Source organism: Phragmites australis, chromosome 7 (assembly GCF_958298935.1).
Source record: "Phragmites australis chromosome 7, lpPhrAust1.1, whole genome shotgun sequence".
NCBI lineage: Eukaryota > Viridiplantae > Streptophyta > Magnoliopsida > Poales > Poaceae > Phragmites > Phragmites australis.
Window position 1 is genome coordinate 9,044,817 of NC_084927.1, and position 20,424 is coordinate 9,065,240.

The following is a 20,424-nucleotide window of genomic DNA, read 5'->3' on the forward strand; positions in this document are numbered from 1 at the left end:
AGAGCTGCAGAAGTTTTCTTTACATCCAAACACCCAGAACACTATCACTTGGCGCTGGACGGCCAATGGGGAATACACCATGCAGTCCGCATACCATGTACAATTTAAAGGAACAGTTAAAAGCCACAATATGAAGCATGTTTGGACTGCAAAAACTGAACCTAAATGTAAATTCTTCACTTGGCTGCTCCTGCAAAACAAGATCCTGACTACCGATAACCTTGCACGGCGCGGTTGGCTAAATCATTAAACGTACAAGCTCTATGGTCAGATGGATGAAACACCGACCCATCTTTGCAAGGATTGCAACTTCACATATGATGTATGGAATGTGATTGTTAATTGGCTTCACATTACAGGGCTTCCAAGCCTGAGGGATCATTCAATGATTAAGAGAAGGTGGCAGGTTGCAAACAAAAAGGTTCACAAGAACGTGCGAAAAGAATTCAACGTAATAACGATCTGCTTTTGGTGGAATATTTGGAAGGAGCGCAACCGTAGGATCTTCCTAAATGAAACTTTGTCACCCATGCAAGTAGTAATCAAGGAGGACATCGACCAAAGAAGAAGAGCTTTCAGCGAGGATCTGGGGATTCATGTTGGTGAGAGCACCAACGAGGTTTTGGGCTATTAGAGGTTTTAGTAGTTTTAGTTTCTTATCCCCTGCTTGTTAGTACTTCCCTGTTTTCTTTTTCACCGTTCGGCATTGGGCTAATTCACTGACCCTGAGAGGGTAGTTGCCTAGTGCCGGAGGACTTCCATTCTAGTTTTTGTTTTTAAACCCCCTTTTATTCCTTCTAATACAAAATCGGTAGAGTTTCTGCTATCCTTTCAAAAAAAAGAACTACATTCACAACCAATTGACACCGCATCTAGTTCACTGCCATCTGAAGCCAGCCAATGTTCTTTTGGATTATGATATGACAGCCCGAGTTGGTGATTTTGGATCTGCAAACTTTCTCTTCAGGTCTCGGTAGTCCAAAAGGCTTCGTAAGCGTGGGAGGAACTATTGGATATATCGCACCTGGTGAGTCATGTTTGTTTAAAGTTTCTACAAGTTTCTCTTACACTAACATGGAATAGTTGCTTTTGCAGAGTATGCAATGGGGTTCAAAATCTCAACTGGGTGCGATGTGTATAGTTTCGGAGTGTTGCTACTGGAAATGCTCACGGGAAAGTGACCGACTGATGCAATGTTCACCGATGGCATGAGCCTTCACTAGTTGGTAAACTCAGCATATCCAAACAGACTTAGTGAGGATTTAAATTCCCATATGCCCCAGAAGGTGTACCATGTGTATGCAACACTAACAGTACAGGAATAAATCTGATGCCGTTGATTGAAGTTGCCCTCCTTGTTCGATGGAATCACCGAAAGATCGACCAGGAATGCAAGATGTTTGTGTCAAAATATTTGCGATTAACGAGGCATTCCTCGAGTCCTGGTGATTTATTTACATTCTATTGAACAAGATTGGGCGATGTGGCAATCTTGTTATTTGTTACAAAATAGCATATCTTCCTGGAAATAAGAAACCACTTCGTTGTTTCTTCAGTATACTCCCTCTGGCAAAGAATATTAGTCCTTTCGACCTTTCACGGTCTTCCAAGAAGACCGAAGTCATATATCAATCATAGTATAATAGTGAACCAATGAAATAATATGCTGTGAAATTATTCCTACTATAAATATAATGATTATTTTTCACTTAACCAATCTATTTTATGTTTCTATATATCAGTTGTCAAATGCTTTAAAAGTTTGACTGCTTGGTTTTGTAGATCCTTAAAAACCTTATAGGCATGTTTAGTTTGATGCCCACGAGAGCCAAAACTTGGACCCACGCAAAGCCTTCTTGGACAAGTATGGATTTTTGGTGCTACTGTTTTTCTCCTGCTACTTTTTATCGCGTCATACTTTTCCTTTTTTTGACACATGTACCACATTTCAAATTGTCAACTTTGACCAAATGCTCACAGCGTCAAATGCCTCTTTTGCTCCGCTTGTCTATGCCCACACACAAATTGGCATCCCATGACAAATAAGAAATACACAACCAACCAAAAAAGATGTCATACCGAAAGCAGGCATGCAAACCAAATCGAAGGTCTAGTTTCTGGTTGTGTGCTGCACTGTAGAATCTAGTTAGTTACATGTCCATGAAATTATCTTTCCCCAAATATGTAGCTAAATTGATGGATAACCTATTTCCCGGATTTGAAGCTCCGTCCAAAAAGAAAAAAGCTATTCAAAGCCGCATGTGCAGAAACCTTCCTTTGAATCTGATCTAGCTTGGTTGCCGTATCCAATTGACCGGAGAAGTACCGGATCTATTTTCACCTTAGGTGTATTTTTATTAGGGTCTATTTATTTGAACTTCTGTTTTAGAATTTTTTTGAGAAGTTGTGTTTTTATCTGTTTGGAAAGCTATTTTTGAAAATAGAATATTGACTTCTGTAACAAATTTTTAATTTTTCAGCACATAGCTTCTTAGAAAGCATCTCTCAGCGAGTTTCTCAGTTTTAATTTACTTTTAGAAAAACGTCCCTCAGCGAGCTTCTCAATTTTAGTTTATTTTCTTCAGAAGTAGACTTATGCTTTCATTAGAAGTCACTTGTTCAAAATCCTATATATTCTAATTTCTAGCTTCTAACTTCTGAAAATAGCTGAAACAGAAAAAAACAGAAAACACATAGAGCCTTAATGCCCCTAGTTTAACCGTACTGATTTTATGTGTCTCCAAATCAATATATCCACGACAAGAGGCATCAGCAATCGCGCAAGCGTTTTACATCAACTTCATCAAAACATTCTTTTCTTTTAAGGCAACCGAAGTACTCCACTTAAACAAAGTACTCCTATATATTTATAAAATCTAATAAATTTATGAGATTATAAAATATTTTTCAAAATCAATCTACATATAAGATATATTTCTAAACTAAATATTTTGAAAGTTATTGATGGTCAAAATTACAAAAAATTAATCGAATCTTTTCCAAAATATTAAATATTTGTGACTGGAGAGAGTAGCTCCTAAATTGCAAATTACCGCATCAAAAATGCAATGTTGGAAACTTTTATAACTGAGCAAAGTGATGGGCCTTCAGATCTAGGCTGAGATCCAAAGGTTTGGTGGAAAGTGCATCTGATCTAGGGAACATAGCATTACTATTAATTACCACATGTCTTTTTGGTACAATGTCGTTCTATTTATAGTCATACTTAACCGTTCTATGTTACAATGTATCGTAATACCCCTTCAACTACCATATTCTCGGCATATTCATGGACAATATAGTATTATCCCTAAGCACATCTGTTCTATTTACAATCATGCTCTTCTTGGTCTTCACTTATTAGCGAAAGTCCACCCCTTCGCCCAAGCTCGCGAAGGTCCGTAACCGATGGCACCTTCGGCCCTCCCTCAGTCGATCTCCTCGCGGCACCGTGTGATAGTCTTCGTCTAGCGAAGGCTCGTCGAGTGCTTCGCCCGCGACGATACATCTGGCGCCCCTTCGGTTAGTTCCCTCATGAAGCCCAGCGAAAACCCTTGGTGAACTTCCAAAGACCCCACACTAGCTTCGCCGACCCTGGCACCAGCACACACTCTGATGGACGGCTTCGAGTGTCCACAAGGCACCTTCGGTAGATCCAAAAGGTTCCTGCAATATGACAAATCCATAGTTGTAATATTTGTCAGTAAACAGTGGCTATTGAGGACTTCACCCTAACATCTTAAGGGGCACTTGAGACCATCCACCAACATGCAACTTGACATCGGGACCTAAACAAGAGCCAAATACAACATATTTATTAAACTAGCCAAATACTCCTGTGTTGCTGTAGTGACATAAAAATCATACTACCTCAAATTTGTAAAGTTGTGTGTTCAAGGCAATATAACATTTAACCATCAATATCAATACCAATCAACTAATCACAATGGAGGAGAGACTCTTAAATTTAGGGCGATGTGGTATGAATGACATATTTGTTTTGAATAAAGGATTAATGAAATATTTGTGGAGAGAACCAATTCTAAATATCGACCTTTCGATCAAGACGTTTGATGGTGGAGATTAAATGTTCCCTACCTAACTTGTTTTTTATATTAGTACTAAGTACAATATTTGTGCATTGCAATAGATCATAAATTTAGTACCCTTATAGTTCCTAATCTCGCACATAATATTATTTTACTTCCCACATTAAGGAAGCAAAATATGATGCTAAAGATAATTCTTAGAGCAATAATGCTCTATGATGCCTAAGATTCAACACTAGAACAATATTATTGTCGGTGTAAAGGATAGTAGGGTCCCCTCGCGGGCGGATTCACTTCGGTAAGTTATCGGCAGGCGTCGCATGTCATATTTTGTCCTGAACCATGGCCACCCCGCACAACCAGCCTACAATCGTGCAACCAGGCTCCGTAACCAATCCCCAGGTCACAGGAGCAAACCCCGCGACCAGTCCCCTCTGGTCGCGAGGCAGGTTTGTGTCCAAACATTCTAAATCACAATAAATGCCTTTTCACTCGAGTATTTTCCTTCCCCAGGTCCTCTTTCGGGTCGTCCAAAGCATGGCTAGTGCAGAGCTGTTGTGTCCCGTCCCGTAGAATTAGAAGCTACGGAACAACCTGAAGGGCGTGGCAGGAGGTCTTTTTGCAGGTGCGCATGCGGTGTGTGGGACGGGACAAGGCAGTCCAGGCGACCAGGTGATGCTGGAAGTGGAGCGATGGGACATGCTCTGTAGCGCCGTAGAGCAAATGGATACGTCTGCTCTTAGTAATGATGGGCCTAGGTGGGAAGTTCTAACTAGGCCTGAGTCTATATCTTGACTCAAATGTAAATCCTCTTTCCCTCTGATATATAAAGGAAGGAGTACCAGGCTTGTAAGGGTGAAGGAAAAAGAGAGGCCTAGAAGCGAAAGAGGCCTAGAGGTGAAAGAGGTCAAGAAGAAGGCTGATCAAGAACATCATCTGTACCTCACTTAGACAACAAGAAGAAGAATACACAGGATGTAGGGCTATTACCCTAAGGGGGGATGAACTTGGATAAACCTCGGTGTTCTTGCGCCACACACACAACCGGATCCAACATACGCTTCTCAAACAAGGATCATGCACCCATCGTCCAATACACTCCAGAATCATTGTCAGGGATTTACCCTCGATAATTATGACTTTTGATTTTTTGTCTAACATGAATATATCAAAAATAACATTGTCACAATAACATTCTAAAGATATCTATGTATAAGAACATTTATGTATGCAATGTTCTTAGTGAAAGTCGATCGCCGAATTCTATGTCCATTCCTGTGAGGCAAGTATTTTAAGATCATTGTAGTAGCTTAAGATAGTGCAACGTAGAGTTGTCCTACTGATAAAAATGGATCCAAGATAGGAGTCACCAAATTTAGAACAATGATGCTTCAAAATTTCTATAGCTTCACCGAATCACAATATTACATCTGGATGGGGATTTTCAATGTTACTCTCTAGAAGTGGTGCCATCACAATAAGGATATGAATGTCAAACTGTGCATGTGCAAAGTGCATGTGCAAAGTGTATAGTTAGTGCAGCCAATGCACATAGAAACTCAGATGACAAAAGTTGTGAGTCCAAACCAAATCACAAAAGGACCGTCCTAAATACGTGAAAAATGATGCTAACATAACCCCTGGAGCTGTAGCAGTAAAGCAAGCTGCTATATTCATCTAAACAGGAAGTGCCATCTAATCTCAAGTAGAGGAATGGTGAGCTAGTGACTTCTCGATGTCCCAATGCTTGCTTCAAAAACCCATCCAGAAAAAAAGGTGTCCAATTGTTCTCATCTCTTGCATACGTAGTATTAATCTAGTATCTATCTATTTTGACCAGCGTTCACTTAGGGAAATAAAATTTATAATATTAAGAAATATCTGTCTCATACATAGCAGCATGTTCTTGATTGCCAAATCATGCAAATTGGCTCCAAGAAAAGTACAAAAAAAATAAACATTAAGTAATCAAAGTCCCTTTTACATGAGGAAAACCAAACATAAGAAAATAAATAAATCACATATTAGGAGACTATAGTTACTTAAAATTTTAGTCTTATGTGCTCCAAAACCTCTTCCTTTATCTTGTTATCCTAAGTTCTTCATCTTCCATATCTGGCAGAGCTCTAATAAATCAGTTTAAGCTCACATGTACGCTTAGTAAACAATATTGAGTGGCCCCTCAAGTGATTATGTATGGACAACGGCGGCACCATCGCAGTCATCATACCCAAGTTAGGAGGATGAGCCTGGGTCAGACCCCCCGTTCGACCTTGTGAGGGACTTCTTTGAGGGCACACCGAACTACGACAGCATCACATGGTCCCAGTTGCCTAGTGCTCTACTACCGAACAGCAGATCCAGGAGGAGGCATCGACACATGTGATCGCTACGAGGCCTACCAAGCAGGGTTGTCCATCGGACGCCCTGACCTACTCTAGGGGTCACGTGAGGGTGAACCAGCAGCAATGGCTATGAGTCCATGATGGTGGGAACGGGAGACGACAGCGGGGGAGACATCAATAGAATTTTACCTTTGCTTTTGTAACTTACATGTTGGTTTAATGATGCATCTTTGATTCACAAACTACTCTTACATATTCGAACGTGTCTACTGTATATATACTATTTACAATGTCATTAATGCATTTCTTAATCCCATGTGGCTGCATGCTAGTGGCTTCTCAGATATGGATGAAACCACCTTTTATGAGCGATGTGACCACACGCTGCCACCTTTTATGAGTCATGTGACTGCACGCTACCAACTACTCAGCGTCCAATGACCCCTCGCTTCAGGTTAGCATCCAATGCACTCACTATACGCTTCAGCGCATACAGATTGAAATACTTCATCTCCACCACACTTCTCAACCTTAAGCATGAAATGACAACTCCCTGTTGCCAACATAGCATCTCTGTCGTGACCCACACTTTAGACATGAAGTGACCACATGACTAAGCTTTAAGTATGAAATGACAACACCTCTATCGTGAGTCGGGCTTCAGACACGAAGTAACCACATGACTCAGCTTTAACGATGAAATAACAACACCTCTGTCCTAACTCGGGCTTTAGACACGCCATAAATAACCACATCCTCATCCATAGATAGACCACTCCTTCCATCGGTGCACTTGTACTTGTTTATGAAACATGTATTATTCATTTTAATGTCGTAGTCATCCCTACTATGTCTTATTCGTTGTATTGTTAATGCAATTATTTTTAATTTATCTATTGTTTGTCAAATAATTATGACACATAAATTTATTTATTAGTTAGTTCTTAAGCATCGTTACATATGAATTATGATATTTAGTACTAGTTTAATGTTTCTTAAATATTTAAGGATTTGTGCTTTGGTGTAGAGGCAGAACATTGCAGACACGGATCAATAAATTTATAGCGGTATCTTCTAGTATAGGCTCTTCATGGACACTTACAATAATCGATATAGCACTTAATGTCTCATTGCAGGTTGTGCGTGGAGGGAAGGATGATCCCTTCAAGAAGAACAACCTAATCTAAGCTATGTCCAACTTGCATGCAAGACCCTTGTGTTCTGCATTAACCGCTCTGCTCCAACATATAACCACCGATGACCTTATGGTCATATTGCACGAGCACAAATACTAAACATGTAACCGCTCCAATATGTAACATCAGGGTGTTTGAACTAGCCTACCATCCTTCAGTGCTAGGTTTCTCTAGAAGCCAAAGAAGGATGCGATGTTACCTGACCAATATACATCCCACATTCAGGTTCGTCATTTTCTATTTGGTCATCCTACTTATCTTTTTTCCATTGATTCGAATGCTCCTCTTACACGTTAGGTATTCCCAGAAGACGTAGAGTTGATCAACAAAGAAAATCCAAATTTCTTGGCAATATATATGCTCTTCGATGGGGTTGTGATGACTGGTTCGCGTAAAAGATGATGATGGTTAACGAATCTAAGGTGTACAGGGTCACCCTCTACTACTCATCTAGAAAATAATGAGGACGATGATGATGATGATTTTATGCCCCTAATACCTCGATGTTCTAGCAGCAATATAGGAGAAGGTTCATGGAACACTACAAGAGGATGTTCACGGACCACATCGATATGGCGTACAACTGACAACGAAATAGGATGTGCTACTACCGTGATAGCTCAAGTTGATCATGATGACGACGATTTCATGCCACAACGACCCCTCCTTATAAGGCCTCCATCTCCAAAGGACATTGGTGACTAAAAAATGATGGTGGATTTGTTGGTACCTATCCTTACAACTTTCTATCACCACCTCGGAGATGACAAATATCTTACCCTGATAGCATTGATTGGCATAGCTTGCATTCTTTTGCTAATTTGCGCCGGCACTTTCATCCGCCATCTTGAGATGATCTAGGTATTCAACATCTATACACTAAGAACTATGTAATGCCAGCCACGACAATTTATTTCTTTACATTTCCATTTCATTAGTTCACTTCGATGGGTATATGGTTAGTGTCTTATATTAACGTACTATGTTATGAACTATTTATGAACTTTATATCTAATCAATGTTATGATAAGTTTATTATATTAACATACCATTCAACACAATTCTTTCTAATGTATGAAAAGCATTACTTAGAGACTAGGTTATAAACATGAAGTGACCACACGATAGAGCTTTAATCATAAATTAAATAACAACACCTCTATCTTGACATAGAAAATCTCTACCTAGCATCAATGCCATAACTTTTTTCAGCTTTTACAGGGAAACCTAAGCTCCAGCCCCCAACCAAGCCCATGCACTTAGTCCATGCATCAGCCCCCAGCCACTATAAATAACCTCCCTCTTCCATGGATAGACCATTCCTTCCTCAGCTCTCTCAACTGCAATGTCTTCGTCAGCTCTGCCAAGCCCACCCAATAAATATTGGGGGATTTTCATCTCCTAGGGTGCGGAACCGCTGATATACTTCTGTGGCAATTTTTGTAGGCTTTGCGAGTTTCAAGACATCTCATACACCTATGACCTACGCTTTTCATGTGTGACAGTTGCCAATACGACAAGCCTCAACATGAACCGTATGAGTACCCACCGATATAGCGATATAGATCACTCATGTGACACTTTCTATATGATTTCATGCACTGCCTTACTAATCTCCCATCTTATTTCATTTGTCAAGTCTCCTCCACCTATCTATGATTTCATAGAATGGCTCGATATGGAGCAAAATGAGGATCAGAAGAGGTGAGTCGACTTGAGCATGTGGGAGAGCAGTGAAGCATACGAACACCGAGAGTACAAGCAAAAGTTGGAGGAACTATGACTGAAGTGGCAGGAGGAGCAACGCATGAGGAAGGCAACATAGGAGCTTGCCACGACTCAAGCACACGAAGCAAAGTGAAAAAAAAAATTGCAGAGGGCCCGTCACGTTAAGGCGGAAGGCCTCGATACCCTCAGAAAAGGCAAATATCCTATGTGCACTCAATAGAGAGCAACTACTATAACCTGACATATTTTTATTTCCTAAGGTATGTTAGAATTAGCAGCGATACGCTATTAGATTAGTCTTTAAACCTACCGTAAATACCAACGTTTGTTATTATCATATCTTTATGGTTAGGCTTCATTCGTGCACCAACGACAAACCCTATATCCCATATAATTTTTGTCAACGTATGCAGCATCCGTACCGGATTTTATGCTAATAGTGTTTCACAACTATAGTTATTCAAAAAATTAGATTTTATATCCTCCCAACATTACTTCACTAAAAAATTACTCATACAATTTTACATCAAATAAATAAACGAATATCGATAAATTTACATGAACCAAAATTTCCAAAAAATAACCACTCTGTGATGCCATTTTGACAATTATTTGCACAACTAATTTTTTTCACGAATAAATGTGCACTATTTTTCAAATTAACATATACAAAAGTTAAATTACAAAAGTAAAATTCCAAGCAGGGGAGGGGCTAACCGCCCCTTTTAAAGAGCAGTAAGTGGCGATGCACAGTAGGCTCTCGGGGGGTGAGGACTAACCGCTTTCTAAGAGGACGGTAAGTACTAACTACCCTCTGAGAAGGTGGTAAGAACTAACTGCCTTCTCAGAAGCAGTAAGAGGCTTCGCTACCATGTTGTCATCTTTACCGCCTTTTGAAAAGGCAACAGTCTTTTCAGAGACCGATAGACGTCTATTTGTGCAAATATTATCATAAGAAATCTATTTAGCCATTTTAGATGGCGATAAACGTCTATTTATATAAATATTATCATAAAAAATCTATTTATTTAAATATTAATATTACAAAATATAAAAAACTCTCGCACTGCACCTCCGGTCCATGCCGCACTCCAGCCCACGCACGCTGCTCTACTTTGGTATAGCGGTGGGGAGTAGAAATCAGATTTCACCAGCAATTTCATAGGGGTACTATAGTAATGTTTCTTGGTAGTAAATAATGTTTCCTATGCTAAACTAATTTGCACCTTGCCGCTTATCAATGGATAACACCCAGTTAAACTTGCAAGTTGCCCTAATTTATTGATCTACAGTTTGCAATATTTTTCCTTCATGAACGTCACGGGGGTTTATGCGAGCATGTCTGCCATTGCGTTTGATCAGGTCTGGTAGATCAGGCAACGTACACCTAGCCACCTAGGGCCCCCTGCATGGCCATGCCCTTAACGCGGTCCGCGCCGAGTCGTCGGCTTGCACATTGGATAAAAGGCATGAATGACCCATACTGATTTGGAGGCACCATAAATAAGCTCTTTTAGTGTCATAGAAATTAGAAAAAGAAAACTCGACCATTCTAAAGCGCTCATAAAAACTCTACATTACAAACAGGCGTTAGTCTATAAGCAAAGTCTATCAATATGCAACAAGTTAGATATCTGTTGTGCTTTTACGCTCACTCCTCTCACTGCGACCGCGTGACGCCATCCCCACTTTGAGGGCGAACGGCACTCCACCTCTGCTTTGACTATCTATCTACTCTCTGTTTTTCCAATCCAGTTTCTCCTAAAATCTTAGCACACTAGATCCTTAAGCTCTAACAACAATTTAATTGGCTGTGCAAACACCTTACTATAGCACTGTCGCCGCAATCTGCAGCAAAATCTGCACAAGTGTTGCAGGCTTTTCATAACTTCTTAAATTTTTCAAACAATATTAAAATAGATGAAATCACAAAAATAGATAGAATTGAAAATACACCGCTCTAAAGTGTACATTTAAGACTATACCACTTCCTTTCAAGAATGACCAATTTGGTTTATACCATCACGCTCATCTGAAATGGTCTTCATACCCTGGTGCACGAAGCCACCCAACCAACTCTCCCTCACATCACCTCCGCCGCCGGTCGTCATAAGTGGAGATATGCATCGTCGCGGCGAGCTCTCTTCTGGCTTGCCACCATAGAGACGAGGGATTTGAATCCTCTGACTTCACACCATTCACATATATTATTTATAATATTACCATATCACTAAATCTTATGCATCTATTACAGATCCAACCTCTCACACAAGTCTGAAGTCATGCTACAGTGCCCTGACTTCAAACATGTGAAGTCAGGGATCCAAATGCAGAGGCGAGGACATCGAGAATCTCCTCGCATTGTCCTCCATTGTGCTCGCCGCATCGCTGGCGCCGCCAGCGGTTGCCGCGGGGGTGCTCGTTGCGGAGCCCGAGTTCATGCGCAACCGGACCCAGCCTATGCTCTCCGAGCTTCGGCGCCAGTACGCGGCGTGGGAGCGAGACCTGGGCCGCCGGGTGCTCGAGGAATAGGCTGTGCGCGCCCGCGTTGACCTCTTGGGGGTCAGGGGGTTCGGGTGGGGAGAGGAGGGAGCGGTGGAGGCACGGCTCTCGCGGCGAGCAAGCAATTCCTCGACGTGGCTCTCAACGACCAGTCAACCGGTGAGCAGGCAGGAGTTAGAGAGACGGAGGAACTAGGAGAGAGATGTCAGGTGGGCATGATGCCATGAACCGAATTGGTAAGTCTTTAGAGTGCCATAGTCTGAAATCCACTCTTTTATGCCGTGTTGTCATTATATTTTCAGTTGTCAATCATCTAGTGGCAACGCAAATTGAAATGCTGAATGGCTAGCTTCTTGCGCCCCTGCCGGCTGCAACCGGGGGGAGCAGCCATCACTAGTCCTGCAGCTGTTGTGGCCGATACGTGTCAAATTTGCAACCTTTTGTTTTCAATTTTGGTCCTACAGCAATCATTCTTTTTAGGCAATGTTGCACAAAGCTTCCTCTTGAACCAGTAAAATAATTTAATTTGTTCGGCAATTTGCACGGGTTTTCGTTCTCAAGTCTTTGTACGTAAGTCAAGCATATCTTAAACTCCATTACGGTAAACTAGACGAATCCGTTAAAGAACACATATGTTTGGAGCTTTGGTTCACCTAAAGAAAAAAAAAATCTGCAGGACGCACGCGTTTTCCGTGTCTAGTATCAGGTTCACAGCGAGAAACAGTCAGTCTTGCATTAAGTGAAGACCATGGTAGCCACAACTCCATCACCATTGACATATATGAACACACCGAGGTTCCAAGTTCCAACCAAAGCACTCAAAAGTTTTGTAGATTTGGTTCTTTAGTACCCTTATTTCTCGGAAGCCATGCCCTCAATCGTGTCCCTGCTATGTTGTTTACTTATCCTTTTTCCCTTCAATATTACAGCACTCACAGCAGCAGGAACAAACAAAACCGAGATCGACCGGCGAGCACTCCTTTGCTTCAAGTCCGGCATATCCTCTGACCCCCTGGGCATCCTGAACTTATGGCTCAAGACCTCACTCAACTTCTGCAGCTGGCCAGGGGTCACTTGCAGCAAATGGCTTCCAACCCGTGTGATCTCTCTAGATCTCACCTCCACGCATCTCGGTGGGCAGATATCTGGTTGCATAGCAAACCTGACATCTCTATCGCGGATAAATCTTACAGATAATCGCCTATCTGGAGCCATCCCTGATGAGTTGGTCAAGCTTGCTGGCCTTCAGACTCTGATGCTTGCCGGCAACCACCTTGAAGGTACCATCCCTGATGCATTAGGCGCTAGCATGTTTCTCAGCTATGTCAATCTTGCAAACAATAGTCTCACTGGTGGTATCCCTCACTCCTTGGCCAATAGCTCCTCACTCAGCACGCTAATCCTCTCGCGTAATAACCTCAATGGAGAGATCCCTGCTTCATTGTTTGCTAACTCATCTACACTTACTATAGTCGATCTGCAGATGAATTCATTGGCTGGTGTTATCCCGCCTTTGGGTAAGGTCACAGCCCTCAAATATCTTTGTGTTACAGAGAACTTCCTTTCTGGAAGCATACCTCCTTCAATAGGAAATGTTTCTTCCCTCCACTCTATATTTCTTGGCCAAAATAAATTTACAGGGTTAATTCCAGAAAGTTTGAGTCACATCCCAAAACTTATGGAACTAGATTTAAGTGTCAATAGCTTGTCTGGGCATGTCCCATTATCTCTCTACAGCATGCCTTCACTCAAATACTTAAACTTAGGCAGCAATGGCCTTGTTGGGCAGATACCATCGTACATCGGTCACTCACTACCGAATCTCCAGTTCCTTATAGTGCAAAGCAACATCCTGGCCGGCCTGATCCCTACTTCACTTGGCAACGCGTCAAATCTTCAAGTGCTTGATCTTTCAAATAACTCCATGCATGGCCCTATTCCATCTCTTGGATCGTTGTCAAATTTGCGTCAAGTGCTTTTAGGGATGAATCAGCTAGAAGCACATGATTGGGCATTCCTTTCTTCTCTAACAAATTGCACCCAGCTTACAAAATTGTCCTTGGAGGGAAATATGCTGAAAGGCAGCATACCTAGATCAGCTTTTAATCTATCCACAAGCCTAAAACTTTTGGCACTCGGTTCGAACCAAATTTCAGGCACCATACCTGTTGGGATAAGAAATCTTGTTAATCTCACTTTCCTTAGCATGGAAAACAATTTGATTTCCGGGAGCATACCTCCTACTATCGGCAATCTGCACAAACTTTTTATCCTAAACCTATCCAAGAACAAATTATCAGGTCAGATCCCTTCCTCGATTGGTAACATTACTCAACTGGGAGAGCTTTCTCTTGATGATAACCTTTTGAATGGAAACATACCTAGTAGTTTAGGTCTGTGCTTGGAGCTGCTTCAGCTAAACTTGTCCTTTAACAGCCTTTATGGATTCTTATCAGAAGAACTATTTGCTGGCCCTCCCCATTTTTTGGGTGTGGACCTCTCGCACAACAATCTCACAGGGGTAATACCGGAGGACATTGGCCAACTGGGAAATGTTGTTCTTCTAAATGTTTCCAACAATTTGTTTTATGGAGGAATTCCCGGTGTGCTTGGTGGATGCTTTGCTCTATCATCACTACGTATGGAAGGAAACAAGCTTCAAGGGCAAATTCCTGCAAGTTTTCATGCGTTGCTGTCCATCCAATATATTAATCTTTCTCGAAATGACTTGTCCGGTAATGTACCGAAGTTATTTGAGAACCTGGCTATGTTAGAGAAACTCGATCTGTCTTACAACAACTTTGAAGGGCCAATTCCAACTGGTGGCTGCTTTCAAAATTCAACTGTTGTATTTTTGGATGGCAACAAGGGACTCTGTTCAAGGTCCTCCACACTGGCACTACCACTTTGTGATGGCACTCCTGACATAAATCACCATGTGCCATTGCTGCTGATAGTAATACCATGGGTTACTATTGCTTCATTATTATTATTGATATGGTTTGTAATCACTCTTTGGAAGAAAAGGGTGTTTGAATTTCCACAGTGGGATAACATACTGAGTATGTTTCCTTTTTTTGCCCATCCAAAGAGAAGAGAAGTGCAAACATTTCCACGCAACAAGGAGACGCTGAAGAAGGTATCATATGGTGACATCCTGAAAGCTACCAATTGCTTTTCTTCAGTCCATACAATCAGTTCAACTCGTAGTGGATCAGTTTATGTTGGTAGATTCAAGTATGATAAAAGCCTAGTCGCCATCAAAGTATTCAACTTGAATGAACCTGGAGCATATGAGAGTTACTTTATTGAATGTGAGGTGCTACGGAGCACCCGCCATCGTAATCTAATGCGACCTGTGACCCTATGCTCAACTTTGGATACAGATAACCATGAGTTTAAAGCGCTAATCTTCAAGTTCATGGTTAATGGCAGCCTTGAAAGATGGTTGCACTGTGAGTACTACAGTGCTATGCCGGAGAGAGTGCTAAGCTTAGGCCAGCGGATATGCATTGCAGCAGATGTGGCTTCTGCTCTCGATTATGTCCATAATCAACTTACGCCTCCTTTGGTCCACTGTGATTTGAAGCCAAGCAATATCCTTCTAGATCATGACATGACTGCACGCCTTGGTGACTTTGGGTCTGCAAAGTTTCTATTTCCCGACCTCATTGTTCCAAAAAGCCTGATCGAAGTTGGAGGAACAATTGGATACATGGCACCTGGTGAGTTCACTTTTCGCATTTCTGCGTAACTATAGTTTCCCTTAAACTTAAAGGCATTGATTTACTTTTGCAGAGTATGGTATGGGCTGTGAAATCTCCACGGGAGGTGATGTGTATAGCTTTGGAGTGCTTCTTCTAGAGATGCTTTTGGGAAAGCAGCCCACCGATGAAATGTTCGTCGATGGACTTAGCCTTCATAAATTTGCCAACTCCATGTTCCCAGATAGAGTTGCAGAGATTCTAGATCCCCATATGGTGCATGAGGAACACCAGCTGTGTGCCGAAGTACGGATGCATAGCTACATTATCCCGCTTGTTGCGCTTGGCCTGTCATGTTCCATGGAATCTCCGAAAGATAGACCTGGGATGCAAGATGTGTGTGCAAAACTTTGTGCTATCAAAGAAGCTTATCTGGAGTCTCGTGGTTAGTGCTTGAATTCTCTTTTGCTGGTACTACTAGGATGTGTAGTGAGTGACAGATTCGTACTGTTAACAATGCAATTTGTAATTGCGAGTCTTTCTATTTGACAGATTGAACTACCTAAGCTAAGGCTTGGAGCCCCCCCCCCCCCCCATATACTACTTTGGGATATTGTATTTAGTAAAAAAAAAATTGTGTGTTTTTGTCAGAATTCAGAAAAACATATAATTCTGTGAGTATAACACGGGGCCAAGTATAATACACCGCTGGAACAAATCAAATATACAAATACAGGAACAATGAAAAAGATACTGCAGGAACATATAAATTTGGATTCCTCACCGATGTCTTCTATGCTACATACAACTCTTGATTAAGTAATTAAAAGATTTTTTAGAGACTGTCGACAAGTGTTTGTGGACTACTTACAACTCTTGATTAAGTAGTTAAAAGAGTATTTAGAGACTGTCTACAAGTGTTTGTGGACTACTTACAAGTTTAGTTAGACAAGGGCACAAGTCTGGGAAGGATCCTTAGTACCCACTGGAACCAAATAACTGCCCGAAAACAGCGTAGGGTCAAAATTGCAATTGAAATGACTGTTCCAAGGACAACACGCTGTGAGATTTCCCGAGTAATGTTGCCTTGTCTCTAGCTTGGCGTGTTTCTTAATCTTCAGACACACAGATAAGCCTTGAGATTGAACAGCGGTAGAGGATTGAGTGTCCGTAAACATTGCGATCATGCGTTCTGAAGGATTCAGTTAGTGGATCAGTAGAGAGTTCTTGCACTGCTGAAGCCTGTGGTTTTGAGCACCGGGTTGTGAAGTTGAAGCATGCGCATGAAAACGAGACCAGCATTAGAAGGAACTGCAATCTTGTATTGACCAGCTCCGAAGTGGCAATATATAGTACAAGAGGGACACAAACCGACTACAATACTCTTATCCCTTCTCAAATGCAATTGCGTTGGACTGCATCTGTTCAGAAATAATAGACGTATTCTTAACTTGCAAAGTTAAACTTTGTGTACTTCTATTAACATTTAATCCAATTATAAGAATATCTAACGTATAAAAAATTATACAACTAGATTTATAATCTAAAATAATTTCACATTACATAGGTTTTGTAGCTATAAATGATATATGAAAAAACTTAGTCAAAATTTAACTCACATTACATAGGTTTTGTAGCTATAAATGATATATGAAAAAACTTAGTCAAAATTTAGCTTCGAAGACCGAGTAAAAAAAATACGCATACTATTTCTGAATGGATAAAGTAATTGAAAGGGCAACAATAAGCAGCAGACTTAGACATATTACAACACTAAGATAAGCGATACATCCAAATCAGAGTCATTGTAGGATGCAATTCTTGAAAGCGTTGTCAAGTTGAGGAGGTGCAAAGAGGTAGAGATGCAGTGACCATGAACAGCCTTTAGTCTAGAGTTGCAACAGAGCCGATGAAGAGTAGCAAGGTTGAAGTAGACGGGCCATTGCTGCACAAAATCCAGATGGGTCTATTATAGCGAAAATGGCCTCATTAGATTATGATTATAATTTTGATGATTAATGATAATATAGTCATTGAGACTAACATGTTTGTCTAGAATATATGTCAGTAGATCTCATGGATGCAATACATGAAGAAACCACCGTAACTGGGACAAAGTTTGATTGAATTGGAGAAGTCCCCAGAGAAATGAACTCACCGGATGGTTCGGTGTTCAGGGAGTTGAACTCACCGGATCATATCTGACAAAGTAGGAGAGAGGGCTGAAGACCTCACCGGAAGGTCCGGTGATTAGCAAGTATGCTCACTGGAGTAATTCTTTCAGAGAAGGGTGTCGTGCTGAAGAATGAAAGCTAAGTCTCACCGGATAGTCAGGTGATCAAAGTATGGCAACACCAGAGTGTTTCTGTCTAGAAGGCAGAATGGAACAACCCACCAGATAATCCGGTGATCAGAGGAAGATACACACCAGAGCATATCCACCAGAGAAGGTTGTAGCCGTGGAAGATCGGATCAACACACCGAAAGGTCCGGTGATGAAGCAAGGATATACCGGACAATACACTGGATAATGAATAGTGAAAAGAGATAGAACGAAGTTCAAGGCATCAGATGGTCTGGTGATGAAGGCTGTGCACACCGGAGCATTATTTTTAGAGAGGGTTGCATTGGCTCAAATGGCTAAGGATAACTCACCGGATAGTCCGATGATGAAGTGTTGAGCATTGGAGAATACATCGGAGCAATTTACTCAGAGAAGAAGTTGGCTTGGATGGCTAAGAGTATACTCACTGGAAAGTCCGGTGATGAAGAAGAAGTACACCAGAGTGTCCGGTGTTCACAAAGGTTTGAGTGGGGGTTCCAACGGCTAGTTTCTGAGAGTGTACTCAACAGATAATCTGATGTTAGTACTATTGTTCTCACCGGATCATCCGATGTTAACAACTTTTCTAAGTTGTTGGGTTAAAGGTTAGTGCGCGGATTTGAGGCTATAAATACCCCTCCACTCAGTCATTTGAGGTAGCCGGAGTTCAGAGAAGTTCATGTATACCTGAGAAGACATCCAAGCCACCAAAGTGCTTAAAGTGATCATTCAAGGTGATTAAGCACACGATTAGATAGTGATTAGTGCTTATAGGTGGATAGGGGTGACATTCATGCCATCAATACCATGGGAAAAAAATTCTTGTGCCGAGTTTGCTCTTTCTACCTTATTTACGTTTCCACATTTACATTCTTGCAATTTACCCTCTTAGATATGTTGCAAGCGCTTTAATCGGTAGACAGGACTAGCCCTTGGGGGGCGAGCAGTGCAGCCGCTCCGGGCCCCCAACTCGCAGTGGGCTGCGACCTGCGCGAGGCCGGCAGCTGGCAGGCCGCGAGCGGACTTTGAGTCTCCGACTCAGCGAGACACCGCCGAGGGCTCGAGGGCCAAGACCTCTAGCCTCCAAGAGCGCCAGCCGCCAGCGCCTGGCCGCCGCCTGACTGCAGTCTGCAGGAATGCATAGCGCTGACGCCGAGCCGCTGAAGCCTCGAGCCGAACTGCCGACCGTCGTCCGCCGAAGGACTGAAGCCTGAAGGAGACTCCCGTCTCCCGCAGGGCCCTGGTCTCCGACTCCTGACTTTGCGTGACGTCGGCCGTCGCGGACTCGCGGCGTCGCCACGTCGCCCACTCGCCCCTCGCCCGTCGCTCGTCGGCCGAGACGCGAGACTCCAGCCTCCAAGAGCCTTAGGAGCGCCAACTGGCAGCCGCGGAGCCTCCGCTGGCCCGGTGCCCACCGGGTGGCCGCCTCGGCCAGTCAACCCTCGGCGCCTGCACCTCAGCTCCGCCAGTCCACAGTCCGCTGCAGGCTGCAGCCCCTGCCCTGCGCCCCTGGCCCCCTGCATTAATGTTGGGGAACGGGTAGGCTACGCTAGCACAAAATAAATTTTCTCTACCGCATTCAACCAGGAAGCCATGCAAGTAGGGGATTATGAATCATTACCACTTGACGAGCAGTGCAGCGGAAGAAGAGTTGGAGCAGACCAATCCAACGTCGTGCGCGTCAAGTAGTCGATCGTCAACCTCGTCCCGAGCACCTTCCAAGTACTCGCGAGTACGTCCTGAGTACTTCGAGCACAACCCGAGTACCTCCGAGCACATCCCGAGCACCCCCGAGCACGTCCTGAGTACCCCGAGCACATCCCGAGCACCCCCGAGCACGTCCCGAGTACACCGAGCACATCCCGAGTACCCCGAGCACGTCCCGAGTACCCCCGAGCACGTCCTGAGTACCCCCGAGCAGATCAGCACCGCAATAGTAGCAGCGCCTCTATGGTATCCACACGTACAAGGATGGAATCGCCGTGCGCCGGTGTGCTAGCACCGCGCACCCGGCTAGGGTTTCGAAGGGAGTTCGGGAATAGGAGGCGGCCAGGGTTTTTGGTGGTAAGATCTATTTTTCGAAAAAAAACTCAATGCGCCTTGGCCCCTGCCTATTCTTATATAGAGCACGCTAATAGGCCTTTAATCAACATTAAAGCCCATTATGACTCTAAACCCTAATGGTCCTTTAATCAACATTAAATCCCATTAGCAGATCCAATCCGCAAACTCGATCGCCTCTAGGGCATATCACCAACAATCTCCCACTTGCACTAGAGTCAGTACAAGTTTTATATTCCATCCCCTTAAGTGTGTGACCCGTTAGGTTCATATGTAAACGGCCGCTATCCGGAAACCCTTTTCCGAATTGCAAGTCAATAGCGGTACCTAGCAGGACATATTGACTCCCGAATGCATACAAAGATCATATCGGCTGAACCTTGATATACTCATGCACCAATCCCTTTACCACACGATATCAGTCAAGCTCAAGGCGAGATTCGTGCCACCCTTGTGATAGCTCGACCATTCACTCGATCAAGTAGTGGATTCACCATGATTAACTCTTTAATCACA

At 42.7% G+C, this 20,424-nt stretch overlaps 1 protein-coding gene across 3 annotated transcripts; it reads left to right on the plus strand.

The window, feature by feature from the left end:
• Positions 1 to 11,623: 11,623 nt before the first annotated feature.
• Positions 11,624 to 16,075, plus strand: LOC133923956 (putative receptor-like protein kinase At3g47110). 3 transcript variants are annotated; one of them, XM_062369281.1, is made up of 3 exons: positions 11,624 to 12,056; positions 12,750 to 15,545; positions 15,619 to 16,075. In XM_062369281.1, the coding sequence occupies exons 1-3, from the start codon at positions 12,023 to 12,025 to the stop codon at positions 15,972 to 15,974; spliced, it is 3,186 nt and encodes a 1,061-aa protein (XP_062225265.1). In that variant the 5' UTR covers positions 11,624 to 12,022; the 3' UTR covers positions 15,975 to 16,075. The 3 variants fall into 3 exon arrangements, with proteins under 3 accessions (XP_062225265.1, XP_062225264.1, XP_062225266.1); XM_062369282.1 differs by lacking the exon at positions 11,624 to 12,056 and having other exon boundaries at positions 12,976 to 13,100; positions 13,304 to 15,545; XM_062369280.1 differs by lacking the exon at positions 11,624 to 12,056 and having other exon boundaries at positions 12,493 to 15,545.
• The last annotated feature ends 4,349 nt before the right edge of the window (positions 16,076 to 20,424 follow it).

Coding starts and splice junctions, on each gene's coding strand:
- LOC133923956 (XM_062369280.1), top strand. CDS start 12,689: ATGCCCTCAATCGTGTCCCTGCTATGTTGTTTACTTATCCTTTTTCCC. Junction 15,546..15,618: donor AATTGGATACATGGCACCTG/GTGAGTTCACTT, acceptor TTACTTTTGCAG/AGTATGGTATGGGCTGTGAA.